We start from the raw sequence: 24694 nt of genomic DNA, 5'->3' as shown, positions 1-24694 counted from the left end.
GAATGTTTGTGCATTTAATGTTGTCCCAGAGGTCTCTGAGACTGTCCTCAGTTCTTTTCATTCTTTTTTCTTTATTCTGCTCTGCAATAGTTATTTCCACTATTTTATCTTCCAGGTCACTTATCCATTCTTCTGCCTCAGTTATTCTGCTATTGATCCCTTCTTGAGTATTTTTAATTTCATTTATTGTGTTGTTCATCATTGCTTGTTTCATCTTTAGTTCTTCTAGGTCCTTGTTAACTGTTTCTTGCATTTTGTCTATTCTATTTCCAAGATTTTGGATCTTTACTATCATTATTCTGAATTCTTTTTCAGGTAGACTGCCTATTTCCTCTTCGTTAGGTCTGGTGGGTTTTTATCTTGCTCCTTCATCTGCTGTGTGTTTTTCTGTCTTCTCATTTTGCTTATCTTACTGTGTTTGGGGTCTCCTTTTTGCAGGCTGCAGGTTTGTAGTTTACGTTGTTTTTGGTGTCTGTCCCCAGTGGCTAAAGGTGGTTCAGTGGGTTGTGTAGGCTTCCTGGTGGAGGGGACTAGTGCCTGTGTTCTGGTGGGTGAGGCTGGATCTTGTCTTTCTGGTGGGCAGGTCCACGTCTGGTGGTGCGTTTTGGGGTGTCTGTGGACTTATTATGATTTTAGGCAGCCTCTCTGCAATGGGTGGGGTTGTGTTCCTGTCTTGCTAGTTGTTTGGCATAGGATGTCCAGCACTGTAGCTTGCTGGTCGTTGAGTGAAGCTGGGTGTTGGTGTTGAGATGGAGATTGCTGGGAGATTTTCGCCGTTTGATATTACGTGGAGCTGGGAGGTCTCTTGTGGACCGGTGTCCTGAAGTTGGCTCTCCCACCTCAGAGGCACAGCACTGACTCCTGGCTGCAGCACCAAGAGCCTTTCATCCACACGGCTCAGAATAAAAGGGAGAAAAAGTAGAAAGAAAGAAAGAGGATAAAATAAAATAAAGTAAGGTAAAATAAAATAGTTATTAAAATAAAAAAATAATTATTGAGAAAAAAATTTTTTAAAAATTAAAAACAAAAACAGATGGATAGAACCCTAGGACAAATGGTGAAAGCAAAGCTATACAGACAAAATCTCACACAGAAGCATACACATACACACTCACAAAAAGAGGAAAAGGGGAAAAAATAATAAATCTTGCTCTCAAAGTCCACCTCCTCAATTTGGGATGATTCGTTGTCTATTTAGGTATTCCACAGATGCAGGGCACATCAAGTTGATTGTGGAGATTTAATCCGCTGTTCCTGAGGCTGCTGGGCGAGATTTCCCTTTCTCTTCTTTGTTCGCACAGCTCCCGAGGTTCAGCTTTGGATTTGTCCCTGCCTCTGCGTGTAGGTCGCCGGAGGGCGTCTGTTCTTCGCTCAGACCGGACGAGGTTAAAGGAGCCGCTGATTCAGGGGCTCTGGCTCACTCAGGCCGGGGGGAAGGAGGGGTACGGAGTGTGGGGCGAGCCTGCGGCGGCAGAGGCCGGCGTGACGTTGCACCAGCCTGAGGCGCGCCGTGCATTCTCCCGGGGAAGTTGTCACTGGATCCCGGGACCCTGGCAGTGGCGGGCTGCACAGGCTCCCCGGAAGCGAGATGTGGAGAGTGACCTGTGCTCGCACACAGGCTTCTTTGTGGCGGCAGCAGCAGCCTTAGCGTCTCATGCCCGTCTCTGGGGTCCGCACTGTTATCCACGGCTCGCGCCCGTCTCAGGAGCTCCTTTAAGCAGCGCTCTTAATCCCCTCTCCTCGCGCACCAGGAAACAAAGAGGGAAGAAAAAGTCTTTTGCCTCTTCGGCAGGTCCAGACTTTTTCCCGGACTCCCTCCCGGGTAGCCGTGGTGCACTAACCCCTTCAGGCTGTGTTCACGCTCGGACGGAAGCCCGAGCCTCATCTCCCAGCTCCGCCCGCCCCGGCGGGTGAGCAGACAAGCCTCTCGGGCTGGTGAGTGCTGGTCGGCACTGATTCCCTGTGCGGAAATGTCTCCGTTTTGCCCTCTGCGCCCTTGTTGCTGCGCTCTCTTCCGCGGCTCCGAAGCTTCCCCCCTCCGCCACCCGCAGTCTCCGCCCGCTAAGGGGCTTCTAGTGTGTGGAAACCTTTCCTCCTTCACGGCTCCCTCTCACTGGTGCAGGTCCCGTCCCTATTCTTTTGTCTCTGTTTATTCTTTTTTCTTTTGCCCTACCCAGGTACGTGAGGAGTTTCTTGCCTTTTGGGCGGTCTGAGGTCTTCTGCCAGCGTTCAGTAGGTGTTCTGTAGTTGTTGTTCCACGTATAGATGTATTTCTGATGTATCTGTGGTGAGGAATGTGATCTCCACGTCTTACTCTTCCGCCATCTTCCCCCTCTCCCTCCTGCCATCTTCCCCTTCTCCCTCCTTCACTTTTTCTTAGGGGAGACTTTCTTTCCTCCAGTCATGGCCAGTTCATTTATTTATTTTGGCTGCGCAGGGCAGCATGTGGGATCTTAGTTCCCCAACCAGGGATCGAACCTGTGCCCCTTGCAGTGGAAATGTGGAGTCTTGAGCACTGGACCACCAGGGAAGTCCCATGGCCAGCTTAAAACACCGGGTTGCTGTATTCAGTGTCAGAGAAGATGATAACGTCTGTATACTGAGCATTTACTATATGCCAGAAACTGTGTACTTTACTGTCATCAGCACGTTGAGTCCCACCACAGTCCTTGGGGGTAGTGCTGTTATTACCTCACTTTTGTAGATGAAGAAAGGAGACTCAGAGAAGTGGGAATAACTTCCCCAAGGTCACACAGCTAGTGTGGCAGAGCCAGAATTTGACCCATATCTGTCTCATTCTGTAGCCTATAAGTACCCCCCCTTTTCAAATTATGGAGAATCTAAAAAAAAAAAAAAAAACAGGTGTAGAGAGGATAGTGAATGCCCACGTACCCATTAACCAGCCTCAGCAATTTGTTAATACAGTGTTAATCATGGCTGATCTTGTTTCATCTCTACTGCCCCCACTGAGTTGTTTTGAAGCAAGTACAAGGTATATTATTTTGTCAGTAATTATTTCAGTATATATCTCTAAAAGATGACTCTTTTTTAAAATAGACATAATGTGACTATCATATTTGAAATAATTGACAGTAGTTTCTTAATATTATCAAATATGTAGTTGATGTTCCAGTTTCCCTCTTTGTCTTATAAATGTTCTTTTATGGTTGGTTTGTTTAAATCATGGAACATGAACACTCTGTCTTTTAAAAAATTTATTGTAAAACAATCGCAAACTTGTAGAAAAGTAGCAGTATAGTACTTTTTTCTTTGAAGCTTTTGAGAGTAAGTTGCCCTGGTGCCCCCAATTCCCCAAATACTGCAGTGTGTATTTTGTGCAAACAGGAGCATTCTCCTGTACAACTGTAGTACAACCATCAGAATCAGAAAATTAAGCTTGTTAGATTACTACCATCCAGTCCTTAGACCCCCATTTAAATTCTCCACTTGGCTCAGAACTGTCATTGATAAGAAAAAGATTTAGTTTAGTATTACATGTTGTGTTAGTTGTCATTTTATCACTTTTTAGAAATTTGATGTGTCTTGGCATGACTTTCTTTGTGTTTTGTTTGGGATATGTTGAGGCTACTTAGTTTGTGAGTTTATAATTTTCATCAAATTTGGAAAATTTTCATTTACTATTCTTCAGATATTTTTTCTGTACTCCTCCTTCCTGCCACCCGTCGCCTGCCCCCCGTTTCTTCTCTCCTTCTCCAGTCACCTATATGTCCAACCACTTGATATTGTGTCATAGGACACTGAGGCTGTTCAGTTTTTTTTCTCTTTTTTATATCTGTGTTTCATTTTAAATAGTTTCTATTTTTCTGTCTTCAGGTTCATTATTCTTTTCTTTGGCAGTGTCTCATTTGCTATTATGTATTGAATTAAAAATTTTAGATCATATATTTTTCATCTCTGTAAGTTACATTTGGTTTTTTTAAAATATCTTCTGCTTCTCTTCTGTGTTCTTATTTTCTTTTGAAACTTAGTATTTGAGCCTAATTATAATAGCTGGTTTAATTTCTTTGTGATAATTCCATCACTGCTATCATTTCTAGGTCTGTTTCTATTGACTGACTTTTTTTTTTTTTTTTTTGTGGTATGCGGGCCTCTCACTGTTGTGGCCTCTCCCGTTGCGGAGCGCAGGCTCCGGATGTGCAGGCTCAGCGGCCATGGCTCACAGGCCTAGCCACACTGCGGCATGTGGGATCGTCCTGGACCAGGGCATGAACCCGTGTCCCCTGCATTGGCAGGCGGACTCTCAACCACTGTGCCACCAGGGAAGCTCCTACTGACTGACTTTTCTCTTGATTATGAGTCACATTTTTCTGCTTCTAGGCATATCTAGTGATTTTTGATTGGATGTTGGACATTATGTTGTCAGACATTATCTTTGATTGTCTGGGTTTTGTGTTGGGCTTTGTTCTGATAAGCAGTTTTGTTACTTGTTGTTTGTAGTTTTGTTTGATCCTTTCAAGGTTTTTTTTTTTTTTAATTGGGGTATAGTTGCTTTACAATGTTGTTAGTTTCTGTTGTACAACGAAGTGAATCAGCTATATGTATACATATATCCTCTCCCTCTTGGACTTCTCTCCTACCGCCCATCCCTATCCCACCCATCTAGGTTATCACAGAGCACTGAGCTGAGCTCCCTGTGCTATACAGCAGGTTCCCACTAGCTATCTGTTTTACACATGGTAGTGTATATATCAATGCTAATCTCCCAATTCATCTCACCCTCCCCTTCCCCCCTGTGTCCACATGTCCATTCTCTATGTCTGCCTCTCTGTTCCTGCCCTGCAGATAGGTTCATCTGTACCATTTTTCTAGATTCCACACATCACACCAGTCAGAATGGCCATCAAGTCTTGTTTTTAATCTTTGCTAGAAAAGTTTTTTTATTCTAGGGATAGTTTAGTCTTAGTACTACTTATGGCTCTTCTAGAGTTGTTACTGCATGTCCCAAGGAATCAGTGAGGACTATTTGGTGGTAGGTCAGATGATTCCTAGCCCTTTGTGAGATCTGGGAGCTAACCAGCTGGCAGTTCCCAGGTTACTTTCTTTGTCTGACATCATGGATTTTTGCTCCACACAGGGACGTATTATTATTCAGCAAAGACTCAGAGGGCTGCTATGCACATTTCTACAGCTCTTTTTCTGCTTAGCTCCCTCCTCTCTCGAACTTGCTCCACAATTTCCAGCTATTGCAGGCTCCCTGGACTTTGATCCAACTTTCCTCAATTCAGAGAGAACCACCATGCTCTGCCTTGAGATCTCCCTCCCTGCTTTGCATTCTCTGGTCTGGCACATGTCTTCTGGTAGAATGCAGGGGTGATTGAAGGGCTCGCCCCATTTGTTTTCCTTCTCTTGGGAATCATAGTTTTGCAAATCAGTTGTCCAATATCTGAAAATAGATGTCTCATATATTTTGTCCAGTTTCCTGGTTATTTAAGGCCTGAGGTTAAATTTGGTTTTTGTCACTTCATCATGATTGGAGCAGAAAGACTTGGGTATGTTCTGGAAATTAATACCATCATACTGGTTTTAGTATTCTCCTGGCCCAGTCTTTTGCATGTTGTGATGGAGACTCTGGCTTCCAGTCTGCCTATTCACTGGGACAAGTAACCCAGGCCAGACAACCCCAGAACATTCCTGAGACTATGAGAGTCTGAGACTATGAGACTCTGTGAAGTGAGAGTCCTTTTGCCAAGTGTATCACCCCTATGTCCTTGGCATCAGGCCTGTTGGAGGTCCATTCCCACTAAAGGTAATTTTGTAATCAAAGACTCGTTGATTGAATCATATATTGTCAGAAAATTTTATTGAGCTTCTGTTGTGTGCTATTTACTGCCCTTGTTGGTGAAGCAGCAGTAAAGCACTTAGTCTTGTGATTCCTTGGTTAAGAAATGCTCTATGGGGACTTCCCTGGTGGCACAGTGTTAAGAATCTGCCTGCCAATGCAGGGGACATGGGTTCGAGCTCTGGTCCGGGAAGATCCCACATGCTGCAGAGCAGCTAAGCCCGTGCACCACAACTACTGAGCCTGCACTCTAGAGCCCGCGAGCCACAACTACTGAAGCCCCGTGTGCCTAGAGCCCGTGCTCTGAAGCAAGAGAAGCCACCGCAATGAGAAGCCCACTGCAACGAAGAGTAGCCCCCACTTGCTGCAACTAGAGAAAGCCCGCACGTAGCAGCAAAGACCCAATGCAGCCAAAAATAAATAACTAAATAATTAAAAAAAAAAAAAAAAGAGGTACCATACTTAAAAAAAAAAAGAAATGCTCTATGGGTCAGACCCCTGGGGATCTGAGACAGACCAAGAACTGATGACTGTGACAGACTCATAACCTCTTCTCTGTTCTTTTGCAGCTCAGTAAACGCTCTGCCACTGACCTGTATGGCCGGAATGATGGAAACCTTAAGGTGATCTTTCCTGATGTAGCGATGGAGGATGTCACTAACCCTGAGCTTAGGGTCCAAGCCCAGCCTGGGGACTATGTGCTGGTGAAGGTAAGGTATCCTTTTGCACTGTTGACTTGTACTGTGAAGTGGGTATTGGATTGGATAATTTGGGGGAATGAAATTTTTTTATGGAGAAATTCTTTAGTAAAATAAAAATCTCTTCTCAACCTGACCAATGGAAGGGCACTTGAATTGAATTTTAGCCTGCTCCAAACTAGGCTTTCTGTTTTTCTTCTCTCCTGCCCTGAAAGGGTTCTTTCTGGGAATTTGGTGAGGTTGGGATACATAGTGGCAAGTAGTTTCTTGCTGCAGAGAGGCCAGGAAGTATAAGTGATTTTAAGTGAGTTGATAGTTCTCTCTGTCAGAGATCAGCATGCCCTTCAAGGCCTCTGATGCTGCAGGCATCCCTAACTTACGTGTGCTCCAGTTTCCTGCATCCCTTCCCTGGACTAACAGGTCTAGTTGAATGGCTGTGGGATTTTCCCTTTCTCCCGCTCCCCATTTCACTGAGGATATTCCTCATTTCTTCCCTCCTTCATGAGTTTCTTCGTTCTTCTTTTTCTTCCTACACTACCACAGGTCTGCTACTGCCATCTTCCTTTTTTCCCTCATGTTCACTTTGCCCCAGAGCCAGAGACTGGCAGGACACGTACTGATGAGGTGGGCAGGAGTAAGACCACTTTTCCAACACTGAACTTTGAAGCATCTGCAAAGAGAGAGGTGGCGAGAGGGTGATGCTTCTGCTGATGTGTTCAGTGTTATGTCCTCCACCCTGTTCCTTAGTGCCTTACCCTCTCCTCTGCTTTCTGTCCTTGCTCTTCATCACCTCCCTCTGGAGTCATGGGAGCCATGGTTCACGGTGTGCAGCTGAGGGAGGCTCATTCCCCTGGCATGTAACTTCTGTAGATTGGCCTGGAAATTTTACCAGTGCTCAGAACTTTTCTGTTCTGTCCATCTAACAAAAACAGTGATTTTTCATGTTGGGGACTTGATGATCCCCTTCCTTTCTGGCCTTGTCCTGACTGGGGATTGTCTTACTTTCAGCATTACCTAGAGATTTCCTAAATGAAGTAATTCCTACTAGGCAACAACGTGATTGATCTGGAAACAGTCTCTCATAGGCTTTTCTACTTGTTCATTCTTTCTTTTTGACACTGTCTTGTTTTCTTCTTTGTCTTCTGAATATTTGCTTCTTTGATTTTCAGTTACTTTTTCATACCTCTTCCTATTCTCTTTCTACTATAGACAAGGGTTATTTGCAAGATGAGTTTGGTGGTATGGGTTGTAATGTTAGTATGATATTCTTTTGTAAAATGGAAAAATTCCATTTGTCAAGAAAGATAGAAAGGTGATACTTGGGACTCTTTTTTTGTTCCGATACTTATGTTACTTGGGACTCTTTTTTGATGCGAAGTGACATAAACCCCACAAGTGAGATTTAGTGAAAGGATCAGAATGAAAGAGAAGATGTGGAACCAGGGGTCTGTTGGATTTTTCTGTCACTTTTCTCATCTTTCTCTACTTAAGAGTCCCCAGACTGTGCTAGACCCATTTCCTCATAAATTTCATTTTCTTATCTCCCTTTCTTCTATGGTGCTTATTTGGCTAAACTCCAACCTTGGTGAAAGTGGTTATCTGCTTACTCTGCAGCCGCACCCTAGCAGCTGAACATTGTTGGGGAAGAGCACACAGTTAATCTTTATTACATAGATTAGGTCAGATGATGGGGATTGAAAACTCAAAATACGGTGGCTTAAATAAGGTAGGAGTTCTCTTTGTCATAAAAATCTAGATATAGAAGGTCCAGGACTGGTGATTGTGATGGCTCCATGATCACCAAGGGTCTAGGCTCCTTTTGTCTTTTGCTCTGCTGTGTGTGGCCTCCATTCTCAAGGTTACCTTATGATTCAGGTTGGCTGTTCCAGCAGCCATGTCCTAGCTAGTAGCAAGCAGGAAGAAGAAAGGTGAAGGGCTTGCCCTCTTTCTTTTAGGACAGTTTGCAGAAGTTGCACATACTATTTCCACCATGGTAACACACCACGCCAGGCTGCGAAGAAGCTGAGAAGCATGGTCTTCATTCTGAATGACGATGTGCCCAGTTAAAAATTGGGAGTTCTGAGGAGTAACTGAGGAAGAACAGGAGAACTGTTGGGGGACAAATAACAGTCTCTTCACATAAACCAGCTGCACTCAGTTCACATTCATGCCATAAAACTCAAATGAATGGCGCTGAAATCCTAATCCTACTGTACTTCCCCAGTAAAGTAACTTCTCCACTCTCATTCTCCCTAAATCTTCGCTCACTTATCTAAATCCTAGTCTCAGCTGATGTTTGCCTCATATTTCATAGAGAAAATCGATACAATCAGGTGAAATCTCATTGTCTCATCATTATTTCCACCAGCTCACTCACATCTCCACCTGTCCACGCTGTCTGCTCATGTGGGACTGTGTAGGAAGTGTCTGCGTCTTCTGTCACGCTGCTCCTTGTGCTTTTGCTTCCATCCATTCACTTCCTCTCCAGATTTGCATTTGTCTCCTTTCTTTCTTGCATCCTAAACTTAATGTGGCCAAAATAGAATGAATTCTTCCCACTTTCCTGCAGTTTTCTTCTTTTCAAGTCTCCTCCATCTCAGCAAGTGGCACCACTCAGTTGCTCAAACCAAAAATACAGGAATCATCCTAGATACTTACTTTCCTGTACTCCCCATCAGTAGTTCATCTGTTTCAGCTCTACCTGTGGAATGTATCTGGGATCTGACTGTTTCTTTCCTTCTCTAAGCCATCATCATTTCTTGGTTGGTAGATTAGAGCAGCCTCCTCACAGGTTTTCTGTTTCTGTATTTTGAAAATGAATTATTTATTGAAGCATATCATAAATGTAGAAAATTGCTCACAAGTGTACTACTTGATGAATCATCACAAAGTGACCCTACCCATGTGAATACCACCTGAATTAAGAAACAAAATATTTTCAGAACTCCCCAAACCCCGTCATGTTCCTACCAGTTACTCTTTTCCCCTGCATCCTAATTTCTAATACCATAGTTCAGTTTTGCTTGTTTTTGATATAAAATTGAATCATACAGTGTGTATATATATATATATATATATATATATATAAACATCTTTATTGGAGTATAATTGCTCTAATACAGTGTATATTTTTGATGCATGGATATTGTGCAATTCATCCATGATTATATTTATCCATATTATATGAATATACCACAATTTATATATTGGTCATTTTGGTTGTTTCCAGTTTGGAGCTATTATGAATAGAATTGCTACGACTATGCCTGTGTTTTAGTGCAAGTATATATTCATTTCTATAGGGTATATGGTTTGGAATTGCTGTGTAACAGGGTGTGTATGATAGAAATAGCCAAAATGGTTGTACCAGTTTACACTCCCACCAACAGTACCTGAGAATTTCAGAGGCTTCATATTCCTGTTTCCATTCTTGCCCTCTAGTCGTTCTGCCCCATAGAAGTCAGTGTGACCTTTCTAAATCAGATCACTCACTCATCTGCTTAAGCCCCACAGTGATTTCTCATTGGAGCCAGCATAAAATGCAGGGTGTCCATGGCCTTTTGTGATCTTCCCCAGCTACCTTTCCAACCTCATATGCCCTGTACTCTTTTTATTCTCTTTCCTCTAGTCTTGGTGACCTCCTTTTTGCCCCTCAGACCTAGTTCTAGTGTCAGGGACTGCGCACATGCTGTGTTGCTTAGGAGGCTCTTGATTTTTGCCTGGCTGCCTTCTTTTAAACCTTCAAGTTCTCTTAAATGTCATCTCCTTGAGAGGCCTACTGTAGTGCTGAAAGCAGCTTCCCTCTGCCTTGCTTTTTTCACTGTTTACATTAGCCCATTTTATCTTCATAGCACTTTTTAGTGCCTGAAATAATTTTCGTTTGTTTATATATTGTCTGTCTTCTCTTGAAAGCTCTTTTGAGGGTAGGAACAACGTCTGTTTTGTTCTTCTTGATATCTCTAGCACGTAGGACAATTCCTAGAACACGATAGGCACTAAATAAATATTAACTAATGGACTGACTCATTCTTATGGTCAGAAATGAGGCCTCTGGTAATTTTGGGGGTCACATGCTTTCAGCTCTCAATTAGAGAAAAAAGAGAGCCTTTCTCACCAAATATTGGCCATAAATATCTTAAGGAGGAATTTGACTGGTACAGGCTGGATCACAGCTTACCTCTGGGATTAGGAGGGGCAGGGTCTGTGATAGGCAGCTCACACCTGAACCTTATGATTGCCTCTGGGAAGAAGCCATCTCCCAAGAGAAAAGGGAGACGTGGCTGTTTGGGAATGACCTATTTTGGACTTCTTAACTTATATGCATTAGCATTGTATCAAACATCTCTTCCTCTAAGCATTGGGGGCACAGAGGAACCATGCAGTCTCTGCTGGCCTGTTATCTCCATTAGATTCCTTTTGGTGGCCTCTCCTCTGGATGATTCACATTAAGTCCCTGTAGTTCAGTCCTGGTTACCTTGCCTTCTTCTGACTGGTTTTCTTTCAGATCACCTCAGCCAGCTCTCAGACACTTAAAGGACATGTTCTCTGCAGGACCACTCTGAAGGACTCTGCAGCATATTGCTGACCTGAGTGGTTGGCCTCTCATTCCTTCCCAGCAGGAAGAGAGAGATGACTGGTCACTAATGAAAGAGACGCTTTGGAGACAAGCTGTAAGTGGTGAAGCAACTTTCTATGAAATGGAAAATGCATTTCTTTGCTCCTTTGTGAACAGCTTTTACAGTCATTAAATTTACCTAAACTAAAGTGGTCCCTTTTTATCTACTTTTACTTCATTTTTGCCTTGGTTATTGTCTCTGAGATTTTCCCTATAGTTTCTGGATTAAGTGTTTCCCAGCCCGATTTCTACCAGAAAACCTCTCTGGTTTTCTCCCATGTACCCTAGGAATTAGAGACTGAAGGGGAGGCGAAGGTGGAGAGAACCATTTGCTTAGCAAAAACTGCTCTAGATCTTTCTAACATTTTGGTTTGATAACATTGACTTAGCTGCCTGTCTCCTCACTTTATTCTCATATTTTACCTGAGAATTTCCCTCATGGACCCCTTTTTTAGCCTGTCAGTTCATTCTTTTTTTTTTTTTTTTTTTTTTTTTTTTGTGGTACACGGGCCTCTCACTGTTGCGGCCCCTCCCGCTGCAGAGCACAGGCTCCGGACGCGCAGGCTCAGCGGCCATGGCTCACGGGCCCACCCGCTCCGCGGCATGTGGGATCTTCCCGGACTGGGGCACGAACCTGTGTCCTCTGCATCGGCGGGCGGATTCTCAACCACTGCGCCACCAGGGAAGACCCTGTCAGTTCATTCTTTACCTTCAGGTCTGACAGCACTTGGAGTTTAGAAAGCATCATTACCTTATAGTAGGCTCTGAGGAGTCATTTTTGGCCCATTCACTACCAAGATTATGTCATTCTGTGGAGATCATGAAAAAAAAAAATCCAAAAGATGGTAGTGTAGAATATTTGGAGACAGAAGGACTTTCGTTGAATTCCCCACTCCACTGCTTCAGAGTTGTGTGAACTTGAGTAGTTACTTTATTATTCTTGTGTGCCTTGATTTTCTCTTGTGACATGGGGATAATAGTAAAATGCTTATCTCATATGGAGTTTGGTGAGATTATACTTGTAAAGAATTTAGCACTGTCTATGGAACATAGTAAAATCTTTTTTTTTTTTTTTTTTAGTTTATTTACTTTATTTATTTATTTTTGGCTGTGTTGGGTCCTCGTTGCTGTGTGTGGGCTTTCTCTAGTTGCGGCGAGCGGGGGCTACTCTTCGTTGTGGTGCGTGGGCTTGCAGTGGCTTCTCTTGTTGCGGACCACGGGCTCTAGGCGCATGGGCTTCAGTAGTTGTGGCTTGTGGACTCTAGAGCTCAGGCTCAGTAGTTGTGGCGCATGGGCTTAGTTGCTCTGCGGCATGAGGGATCTTCCCGGGCCAGGGCTCGAACCCGTGTCCCCTGCATTGGCAGGCGGATTCTTAACCACTGCGCCACCAGGGAAGCCCCTATAGTAAAATCTTAACAAATGAGAGTGATCATTGAAAGATTTTGCTTCTAAAACAGACTGTGTATATTAGGATATGCTGAGGCTTTTATTGTGTGTCTGGCTATGATCTCCTTTGACCCCTTCCACTGACCTGCATGGTAGCCTTTGGGAATCCCAGGCTAGGAACATCTTCCTCACCTGTTGGTATGGCTTGAGGGGGTTGATTTCTGCCCTCAAGATCCATTTTCTACTCAAGAAACGTTTGTTATGGCTCTTCATCTCAGTTCTTCATTCAAAATATGTGAAAAATTCTTTTTTGGAAATTTTATTTTACTTTTTATGAAAAAGTGAAACATACATGTGGTAAATAATTCAAACAATACAGTAGGTATCTGTAATTGGTCCGTTTCCTTCCCATCACTTTTTTCTAATCCCCTAGTTCCTTTTTAAAAAGCCAGCACTTGGGACTTCCCTGGTGGTCCAGTGGTTAAGACTCCGTGCTCCCACTGCAGGGGACACGGATTTGATCCTTGGTTGGAACTAAGGGCCCACATGCTGCAGGATGTGGCCCCCCCCCCAAAAAAAAAGCCAGCACATTTATCATTTTCTAATATGTCTTTTCAGATATAGTCTCTGTATATATGGTGTTTAGTGTGTGTATTTGTTTCATACAAATGGTTATACACCATGTACACTACTAACAGCTTTATTGAAGTATGTGTAATTGACATACAACTGATATGCACACATTTCAAGTGTGTAGTTTGGTAAGTTTTGACCTATGTATATAACTATGTATAAACCATCATCAAATCAAAATAGTGAATATATTCATCACCCCTGAAATTTTTCTCATGTCCCTTTGTAATCCCTCGAGAGCCTTTGATCCCCTATCCCCAAGCTACCATGGATTTTCCTGTCATGCCTTTTGACATGTTGTGTTTAATACTTCCCAATTTCCCTTTTGATTTTTTTCTTTGACCAATGGGTTATTTAGAACTGGGTTATTTAATTTCTACATGTTTGGGGATTTTCCTGAGATCTTTGTGTTAGATTTCTAATTTAATTACGTTGTGGTTAGAGAACATACTTTGTATGACTTTAATCATTTGAATTTTATTGAGACTTGTTTAATGGCTCAGAGTATGATCTGTCTTTGTAAATGTTCGGTGTACACTGGAGAAGAATATGTATTCTGCTGTTGTTGGGTGTAGTGTTCTGTAAATGTCAGTCAGTTCACATTAAACCTATAATATCCTTGCCTACTCTCTATCAAGTTCTATCAGGTACTGAGAGAGGGGTATTGAAATTTTTGAAAATAATTATGGATTTGTCTCTTTCCCTCTTTCAGTTCTACAGTGTTTTGCTTCATGTATTTTGAAGCTATGTTAATACATGAATACACATTTAGGATTTTTATGTTCCCTTGATAATTGATTCCTTTATCAACATGAAGTGACCTTCTTTACCCCTGGTAATATTTTTTGCTTTGAAATCCACATTGTCTAATGTTACTATAACCCTATATAGCCACTTTGACTGATTCCCTCTCCCTTTTCGTTGAGATGTAATTCACCTACCATTAATTTCACCATTTTAAAGTATGCAGTTCAGTGGTTTTTAGTAAATTGATGAGGTTATGCAACCATTACCACTGTCTAATTCCAGAACATTTTCATCTCTCCAAAAAGAAACCCCATGCCTGTTAGTGGTCAGTTCTCATTTTCCACTCCCCCCAACATCCCTTGGCAAACACTACTATCCTTTCTGTCTCTATGGATTTGCCTATTCTGGACATTTTCTTAATATATAAATGTAATAATACAATATGTGGCCTTTGTGTCTGGTTTCTTTCACTAAACATAGTGTTTTCAAGGTTCATCCATGTTGTGTAATGTGTTAGTCCTTCATTCCTTTTTTTATCGTTGAATAATGTCAATCAGTGGTAATACTCCATGTTAATAGAATGTATTGATTACTAATTCAGTCTCCTTACTAGTTATAGATCTGTTTATATTTTCCATTTCTTTTTGAGTCAGATTTGGTAGGTTGTGTATTTCTAGCAATTTGTCCATTTCAACCAGGTTATCTAATTTATTGGCATAAATTGTTCATAGGATTTTTTTGTAATCCTTTTTATTTCTTTTGTTTTGCTTGCTTTGGGTTTACTTTGCTCTTCTTTCTCTAGTGCTTATGGTGGCAGGTAGGTTATTGATTCAAGATCTTCTTTTTCTTTTAAAAATAGACTTTGTTCTTCTAGAGCGGTTTTAGGTTTACAGCAAAATAACAAGAAAGCACAGAGCATTCCCATATACCTCCTGCCTCGTGCCCATGTACAACCTCTCTCACTATCAACATCCCACGCCAGTGTGGTACATTTGTTACAATTGATGAACCTACATTGACTTACCATTATCATCAAAAGTCCATAGTTTACACTAGGGTTCTCGCTTGATGTTATACATTCTGTGGGGTTTTACAAATTTATAGACTTGTATCCATCATTATAGTATCATACTGAATAGTTTCCTTGCTCTAAAATTCTTCTTTTCATTCCTCCCTCCTACCAACCTCTGGCAATCACTGAATTTTCTACTGTCTCCATAATTTTGCCTTTTCCAGAATGTTATATAGTTGGAATCATACATTATGTGGCCTTTTCAGATTGGCTTCTTTCAGTTAGTAATATGCATTTAAAGTTCCTCCATGTCTTTTCATGGCTTTATAGCTCATTTCTTTTTAGTGCTGAATATTATCCCATTGTATGGATATACTACACTGGATAAATGTATTTATTCATTCACCTAATGAAGGTCATCTTGGTTGCTTCCAAGTTTTGGCAATTATGAATAAAGCTGCCATAAAACATCTGTGACAAGTATTTGTGTGGACATAAGTTTACAACTCATTTGGGTAAATATCATGGAGCGTGATTGCTGGGTCATATGTGAAGAGTATGTTTAGTTTTATAAAAAACTGCCAAACTGTCTTCCAAAGTGGCTGCATCATCTTGCATTTTCACCAGCAGTGAATGAGAGTTCCTGCCTTATCAACATTTGTTGTTGTCAGTGTTTGGAATTTTAGCCATTCTAATAGATGTGTAGTAGTATCTTGTTGTTTTTTGTTTTTTGTTTGTTTTTTTTTTTTTTGCCGTATGCGGGCCTTTCACTGTTGTGACCTCTCCCGTTGCGCAGCACAGGTTCCGGACGCGCAGGCTCAGCGGCCGTGGCTCACGGGCCCAGCCGCTCCGCGGCACGTGGGATCTTCCCAGACCTGGGCACGAACCCGTGTCCCCTGCATCAGCAGGAGGACTCCCAACCACTGCGCCACCAGGGAAGCCCTATCTTGTTGTTTTATTTGCAGCTCCCTAATGACATATGTTGAGCATCTTTTCATATGCTTCTTTGCCATCTGTGTCTCTTTGGTAAGATGTCTGTTTAGATCTTTTGTCTGCTTTTTTTTTTTTTTTTTTTTTTTGCAGTACGCAGGCCTCTCACTGTTGTGGCCTCTCCCGTTGCGGAGCACAGGCTCTGGACACGCAGGCTCAACGGCCATGGCTCACGGGCCCAGCTGCTCTGTGGCATGTGGGGTCTTCCTGGACCGGGGCATGAACCCGTGTCCCCTGCATCGGCAGACAGACTCTCAACCACTGCGCCACCAGGGAAGCCCTTTTGTCTGCTTTTTAATCAGGTTGTTAATTTTCTTATTGTTGGATTTTAAGAGTTCTTTGTATATTTTGAACTTCCCTGGCAGTCCAGTGGTTGAAACTCCGCATTTCCACTGCAGGGGATGTGGGTTTGATCCCTGGTCGGGGAACTAAGATCCGGCATTCCACGCAGCGTGGTGCAAAAAAAAAAAAAAAGAAGAGTTCTTTGTATATTTTATATACATTTATTTATTTATTCATTTATTTATTTTTGGCTGTGTTGGGTCTTCGTTGCTGCTCATGATGGGCTTCCTCTAGTTGGCAGGGTGAGTGGGGGCTATGCTTCATTTCGGTGTGAGGGTTTCTCGTTGTGGTGGCTTCTGTTGTTGCAGAGTAGGGCTCTAGGCACGCGGGCTCAGTAGTTGTGGCTTGCATGCTTCAGTAGTTGTGGCTTGCAGGCTTCAGTAGTTGTGGCTCGCGGGCTCTAGAGCGCAGGCTCAGTAGTTGTGGCGCACGGGCTTAGTTGCTCCGTGGCACGTGGGATCCTCCTGGACCAGGGCTCAAACCTGTGTCCCCTGCATTGGCAGGCAGATTCTTAACCACTGCGCCACCAGGGAAGTCTCTTCTTTGTATATTTTGAATACCAATCCTTTATTAGATATATGCTTTGCAAATATTTTCTCCCAGATTGTGCCTGGTCTTTTCATTCTCTTAACTTCATCTTTCACAGAGCCAAAGTTTTTAATTTTAATGAAGTCCAACTTCTTAATGACCTCTTTCTTAGATTGTGCCCTTGGTGTTGTGCCTAAAAAGTAACTGCCAAACTCGAGGTCACCTAGATTTTCTCCTATGTTATCTTCTAGGATTTTTATATATATTTTTTTGCATTTTCTTGGGAGTTATTTTTTATTGAATTTTAATTTATGTAAAATTAAATGCTCATACTTTAAGTGTATATTTTGATGTGTTTTGACAATACACTTTCGTAACTACCATCCCAATCAAGATATAGAATATTTCCCATCACCCCACAAAGTTACCAGTGCACCTCTCCAGTCAACCCTTCCGCTAAGGCAACTACTGCTCCAATTTCTATTACATTAGCTTAGTTTTGCCAGTTCCAGAAATTCATTTACAGACTATACAGACTATACAATAAGCAACTTTTGTGTCTGGTTTCTTTTGCTCAACATAATGTTTTGAAATATATCCATGTTGTTGTACACATCAGTTCATTCCTTTTTATTACTGATTAATATCTTATTTTATGAAAATATCACAATTTGTATGTCCATTCACCTGTTGGTGGACATTTGAGTTGTTTCAAGTTTTAGGCTTTTATGAATTAAGCTGTGAGGAAAATCCTTGCCCATTTTGGACATATTTTGTATTTCTCATTGGTGAATGACCAGAACTAAAATTGCTGGGTCATAGGGTGGATATATGTCCCAACGCACTTTTGTTCTTTTATTCCTGAGAATGAAGTTCACAAAACATTTTGCCTTCTTCTGGCCTCCATCCCATTACAAGAAAGTTCATATTAATCTCCAAAAATAAGTAATACGTATTTAGTGCTCACTATGTGCTAGGACCAGGGATAAGCTTCCTGCATGCATTACCTCATTTATCTTTTTATTTTATTTTATTTTATTTTTTTCATATACACGCTGTATTTTATTTTTACAAGAGATAAATAAACTGACACCAAGCATTGTAAATGGATGACCACAACAAAAGCAACAATTGCAATTACCAAACACGAAACACACTCATACTATGTCATAATATTGACATTCAGTCCAGGAATCCTCCACTGTAACAGCTCCTTTACTTTGCAGTGAAAATTGATTTGTATATTTTTTGTCTCTGAGTCCTTGTGGGATTTTTTTTTTATTCAAACAGAAAGTCACAAAAATTATAATCATCCTCATCAGTTCACTCAGTCCCACGTAATTAATTTTTTTCATCTTGATCTTTTGTTAGCACTTTTATGAATTCATCAGTTTTCCATTAAAGTTCTGAAAATGCTTATTCATTCAGTTCAGCAGTATAGTCAGTTACCAGAAACCTGTACTTGTCAGAGTCTTTTCCATGAATTCCTTGAAGATGAAACCCTTTTATAGGAACATATTTGCAAAAGCATCAGGGTATACTCAGAACTGTCTGTAAATGACAAAAGACTTAAAAATGACCACAGTTAAACAGTTGATGAAAGTTAATAATAATGCAATTGACAAGGAAATTTAGTTATTTCTGAGATATACATTTTAAAGTAATAACTAGAATTATGACTTATAACATTATACCAAAACATATAAGATTTTTAGAAATTTCATGTAATGTCTGAAACATTTATATACACATATTTCCATACAAATAACCCTAAGAAAGTTTAGTATTAGTTGGTTTTTTTTGTTTGTTTGTTTGTTTGTTTTTTGAGGTACACGGGCCTCTCACTGCTGTGGCCTCTCCCATTGCGGAGCACAGGCTCCGGACGCGCAGGCTCAGCGGCCATGGTTCACGGGCCTAGCCGCTCCGCGGCATGTGGGATCTTCCCAGACCGGGGCACAAACCCGTGTCCCCTGCATCGGCAGGCGGACTCTCAACCACTGCGCCACCAGGGAAGCCCTGTTGGTTTTTTTATACTGCTGGTTTTATTAGTTGTCAATTTCATATACATCAGTGTATACATGTCAATCCCAATCGCCCAATTCTGCACACCACCATCCCCACCCCACTGCGGTTTTCCCCCCTTGGTGTCCATACGTTTGTTCTCTACATCTGTGTCTCAACTTCTGCCCTGCAAACCGGTTCATCTGTACCATTTTTCTAGGTTCCACATACATGCGTTAATATACGATATTTGTTTTTCTCTTTCTGACTTACTTCACTCTGTATGACAGTCTCTAGATGTATCCACTTCTCAACAAATGACTCAATTTCGTTCCTTTTTATGGCTGAGTAATATTCCATTGTATATATGTACCACAACTTCTTTATCTATTCGTCTGTTGATGGGCATTAAGTTGCTTCCATGACCTGGCTATTGTAAATAGTGCTGCAATGAACATTGGGGTGCATGTGTCTTTTTGAATTATGGTTTTCTCAGGGTATATGCCCAGTAGTGGGATTGCTGGGTCAAATGGTAGTTCTATTTGTAGTTTTTTAAGGAACCTCCATACTGTTCTCCATAGTGGCTGTACCGGTTTACATTCCCACCAACAGTGCAAGAGGGTCCCCTTTTCTCCACACCCTCTCCAGCATTTATTGTTTGTAGATTTTTTGATGATGGCTGTTCTGACCGGTGTGAGGTGATACCTCATTGTAGTTTTTTTTTTTTGCGGTACGCGAGCCTCTCACTGTTGTGGCCTCTCCCGTTGCGGAGCACAGGCTCCGGACGCACAGGCTCAGTGGCCATGGCTCACAGGCCTAGTCGCTCCGCGGCATGTGGGATCTTCCCAGACCGGGGCACGAACCTGTGTCCCCTGCATCGGCAGGCGGACTCTCAACCACTGCGCCACCAGGGAAACCCCTCATTGTAGTTTTGATTTGCATTTCTCTAATGATTAGTGATGTTGAGCATCCTTTCATGTGTTTGTTGGCAGTCTGTATGTCTTCTTTGGAGAAATGTCTATTTAGGTCTTCTGCCCATTTTTGGATTGGGTTGTTTGTTTTTTTGATATTGAGCTGCATGAGCTGCTTGTATATTTTGGAAATTAATCCTTTGTCAGTTGCTTCGTTTGCAAATATTTTCTCCCATTCTGAGGGCTTTTTGTCTTGTTTCTAGTTTCCTTTGCTATGCAAAAGCTTTTAAGTTTCATTAGGTCCCATTTGTTTATTTTTATTTCCATTTCTGTAGGAGGTGGGTCAAAAAGGATCTTGCTGTGGTTTATGTCATAGAGTGTTCTGCCTGTGTTTTCCTCTAAGAGTTTTATAGTGTCCGGCCTTACATTTAGGTCTTTAATCCATTTTGAGTTTATTTTTGTGTATGGAAAACTCCCTTCTTTTAAATGTTTTTCAGAAAACAAGTTCTCTTTTCAGTTTTCTCTGAGTGTAGGGTTAGATAGATGGGAAGAAGGGGAAATTTGAGTCAGGGTGGCAGAGAATGAGAGACTCCAATAGTCACAAGGTGACAGTGTAGATGAGTTAGGCATATGTACTGGGGGTGTTTCTAATCTCAGGGTTAGGACTTACATGGTAACTGAAGGAGCAATACGCAATAAATCTGCCTAGGAAAGAGTGGGGAGACCAGAGGGAGCTGGTGGGACAGCCCTGAACAGACTGTGATGCCAGGGCCCACTGGCCCCTCGTTGTTACTCTGAAGACTGAAGTGCAGAGTGAGCTTTAGCGTGAAAGGAAAATGTTTATATTTCTTTTTCTTACCGATTTAAGCACTTGAACCTTGGCATTGTTTAGTGAGTTGGAGATTACTACTGGTGGAATATTCCATTGATTTAAATTTTCTGAAATAAAGAAGGAGCATCTTATGATATGAGTTGAAAGAAACAATGACTAGGCTGGGTTGTTTTAGCCACAGTCAGCTGGAGGATATCTTTGGGCAGTGTATGGCTCTAGGAGAAATCTCTCCCCTGCTCATTCAACGGAGGGATTTGAGTTAAGACATAGTCTCTCCCAGTCTTTTGTGTGTGTGAGGGTGAGTTCTCAAGGACCCTAGAACTAACTGGAAATCTGATGGGCATTATATGTGCCGAGAGTTGATACCAAGAGATATGCCGGCATGTCTCCCCTCCTTACCTTGAGAAAACAGAAGAATTAAGCCCTGCTATTTTGATTTCATTTGCAGTACATTGAACCCCCTAGAGTTCATCATAAATATGTACAGATGGCATTTTGCATCATATCTCTTGATGGTTATAAGGGTTATGAACTCACACTCTTGCATTTCTCAAACCCCAGTATCTATGTGACTAGGTGACTTGGTCCCTGTTTCCTCTAAGTGTCATGATGATGTTGTTCTGAAAACACCTAGTGGGCTGGATTTCATTTGGAAGTGTAGAAGGGACATTTTGATTTGTTTTTCATGTTTTGCCATCTCAAGATGCTGAAGTCCCTATCTAAAAACAAAAAAGTGCTTTTCAATCACAGTGATCAGACGCCGTGTCACATCCTGGAGTGTGGTTTCCCATCTTTGTACCTTTCTTGTGACACTGACTCTTGTAGGTGTTCACATTATTAGTTCCACATACCAACAGTGGCAAGCAGTAATTTCTTCAGAACCACAGGTATCACATTTTGCACCTCGTCCATCTGAAAGAGATGGGTAGAGCATTTTTGTTAGTATATCTGCTAGTCCCCCAGGTAGTCCTCACATCAGGGAAAGTGGTCTTAGGTGCCCCTGTATATATGGGCTTTTTTCCTGGTGGAAGAAGTCTGGTACTCAACAAGGCTATGAGGGGAAGTGGATCTTAATCTATCTCTCAGGCCTCTAATTCTTTGGGAATTTTCAAAGGCCCTTCAGTAGGTTTTGATGCCTTGGGTGGCTCCTTTACCAGTGTTTTTTGGGCTCCTTTTATGTTCCAGACATTGCTGTAGGCACGGTGGTACAGCCACGTGCCCTCAGGCCAAATGTGAATTCAGTATTTTGGGGAGGATGGATGGTACCTCCTTTGGATCCATTCTGAGTCCCTCCCTGATCTGGTCGTCCTCGCTGGTGCTATGTTTACCTCCCTTCTTTTGCATTCCCCTCAAGAGGCCGATGTGTCCATGCGACCTACCCTTTGCACATCCTGTTCCCTCTACCTGGTACACACTTTTGCCCTCTGGTAAACTGCTCCTTCTTCAGGGCTGAGTCCAGGCATCATTTTCTCAGTGAACCCACAGTCTGCCTTCCATTTCATGCTTCCTCCACTCTGTCTTCTTCATGCTCAATTGACAGTTATTTGCATGAGTGTCTGTGTTCCCTGTCAGGTGGATAGTTATATGGGGTCAGGGTTCATGCCTTCTGTGATCCTTCCCTGGCACAGAGCTTGGCCTAACACATAGCTGCCCGGTACAGATAAGATGAAGCAACCCCAGGCTTGCACCGACTCCCAGAGTCTACCTCTCACATGACTCCCCACTATCTCACGGCTGACATATGGGACATAGACATAAGGTTGTTCACCTCTGGGTACCCATTGTGTGCCTCCGTCCATTGTGTGGTTACCAGACTCTTAATGATGTGGCTTATTTATTTATGGTTTTAATCTGTTCCTGTCCTCCTGCTTAAACTAGAGGGTCACTCCTGGAGTCTGCGACCTCATCACCGTTTCATGTTATAGATTTAGGGCTGGACACGTAGTGATGCTCACTAAATGTTTGTTGAATGAAAGTGTGAACATGTGGGAGATCAAATGTCTTAAATGCGGAGGTGGTTGGTGAACCTTCTGTAAGTTTCCATATCTCTTTCTGGAGCCTGGTCCCTGGGTCCCACCCTTGCTCTCCCCACTTGCCTACCTCCCAGGTCTCCTCTGGGGCTCCATGTGCTTGCTCTGTAGAACAAGGACTGAAAACCTCTGATGGGAAGTGTGAGGCTATGGGAGGCTGGATATCCTCCTGTGAGCCAAGGCAAAATTAGAATCTAGATCATCTTTTCTTCCTTCCAGTGGCCCCCCAAGACTTCTTGGTGTATGAGAATCACCCAACACTAAAAAAGCACAGACTCAAAAAAAAAAGCACAGACTCTAGGCCTTCCTTTAGGTCACTGACTGAATGTGGCACTCCAGTACTGAGCTTGGGGAACCAAGTTTTAAGAGCTTCCCAGAGAGAACCTAGGTTTGGAGCCTGCAGTCCTGCTCCACATTGTGCCTGTGATCTATTCCTTTGCAGAGTCCCCGTTTCACTGAGTGCCTGGCTTTAAAATAATTTCTCCTCTATTATAGATAAATGTTTTGAAAATCAAGTCGACTTACAGCCTCAGGGGGTGTCACTCTGTATTGAGAGCTGTCAGGAAACAAAATACAAGGAAAAATTATTTTTAAATAAAAATTACTAACCAGTTCTAAAGTAGAGTTTAGGTATTAGTTCAGTTGCTTCTTTTTTAAAATTTTATATATTTGTTTTTGGCTGTGTTGGGTCTTTGTTGCAGTGTGCGGGCTTCTCATTGCGGTGGCTTCTTTTGTTGTGGAGCATGGGCTCTAGGCTCATGGGCTTCAGTAGTTGTGGCATGTGGTCTCAGTAGTTGTGGCATGCGGGTTCAGTAGTTGTGGCACATGGGCTCTAGAGTGCAGGCTCAGTAGTTGTGGCGCACGGGCTTAGTTGCTCCATGGCATGTGGGATCTTTGCGGACCAGGGATCAAACCTGTGTCCCCTGAATTGGCAGGCAGATTCTTAATCACCATGCCACCAGGGAAGTCCCAGTTCAGTTGCTTCTTAAAGTCACTTATAAAATTTATTTTTTATTTAAAAAAATTTTATTTTTACTTTTATTTTTTAACATCTTTATTGGAGTGTAATTGCTTTACAATGTTGTGTTAGTTTCTGCTGTATGACAAAGTGAATCAGCTATATGTATACATATATCCCCATATGCCCTTAAAATGTTAAATACAGAGGGGAAAGAGCAAATTTAAGGTGAATAAGAGCACATGAGTAAAACTTCCTTCTGATTTCCCTGTGATCATCCAAGTATTTCCCAAGGGCCTTCTCCATTACTCTTCGCATGGGATTTGAATTGGGTTTTTGATATTGCTTCCTGTGCTGACGAATGTTGAGGGGTTTGTAGTTACAGACAAGTACCTCTCAATCTTGATGTCCACTATCAATTTGTCTTTTGAAATCTTGCATGCATGGGAGATGATTAAATCCTGCATTAATATAAAACAAACATGAGTTAAAAAAATACCTTCACCACGCTACTCAGCAAACATGTCATATTGTGATATGACCAACAAGGTCACAGGTGAGGCCTGGAGTGGAGATGACTGGGTCTCAGGGGACCACCTGTTTAGTCTCCCCTCAAGGCTGAGCCTACCAGCCTGGTTGGTCTCCTCCTCCTAGGGACACCCAGGCACTGTGGCCCCCAGGGTTTTGGTACGAGTTCCCCCTACAGAACATTCTTCTTTCCATGTGACCTCTGCTCCTGCTAGTTCCTCCTCACAGCTCAGTCGTGATTTGTTACTTAGCACTCACCGTCTGCCCAGTGGCAAACTTCTCACCATCCTTTTCCATGTCAACCCAGTAGGTGGCATGGATTTTGTTTCTTGACAGGTGGTTGTAGACTCTTTTGGTGATCTTTGCACCTAGGTTACTCATCTGTTGTAAAGAAGTCATCATTTAGAGTGTGGAGAGGAAGAAGGACTGCAGGATGTTGCATTGCGAGATATCCATGCATTGCTTGGTTCTTTTATTTAAATATTTATTGATCCTGCAGTATGCATTGGTCACCTTGCTGGGTGCTGGTACAGGTGATATGACCACACAGACACTAATTCCAGACATTTCCCTTTATCTCATTTCCTTTCTCGGAAGGACAGTGGGGCATATAACACAGAGACACATTTTCTGTTACTCCTCATCCTGTTTAAAGCCCGTTTCTTTCTATGCTCTTGTGGCAG

The 24694-nt window shown here is 42.3% G+C and overlaps 1 protein-coding gene across 12 annotated transcripts in view; it reads left to right on the top strand.

The window, feature by feature from the left end:
- The window catches only part of CDK5RAP1 (CDK5RAP1 mitochondrial tRNA methylthiotransferase), a 93646-nt gene that overhangs the window by 33396 nt on the left and 35556 nt on the right, over positions 1–24694 (top strand). For 11 of the 12 annotated variants that reach the window (XM_089896703.1, XM_089896702.1, XM_089896705.1 and 8 more), the window contains 2 exons: positions 6370–6510; positions 11003–11168. In XM_089896703.1, coding sequence (XP_089752829.1) covers positions 6370–6427 — 58 coding nt within the window. In that variant the 3' untranslated portion in view covers positions 6428–6510; positions 11003–11168. Of the gene's footprint in view, positions 1–6369; positions 6511–11002; positions 24684–24694 lie in introns of those variants that run through there. The other variant, XM_089896701.1, reaches the window with a different exon arrangement.

This window comes from Delphinapterus leucas, chromosome 15 (assembly GCF_059928025.1).
Source record: "Delphinapterus leucas isolate spDelLeu-1000000601 "Yukka" chromosome 15, BTC_Dleu_Yukka2, whole genome shotgun sequence".
NCBI lineage: Eukaryota > Metazoa > Chordata > Mammalia > Artiodactyla > Monodontidae > Delphinapterus > Delphinapterus leucas.
This window is presented reverse-complemented; position numbering and strand designations above follow the sequence as displayed.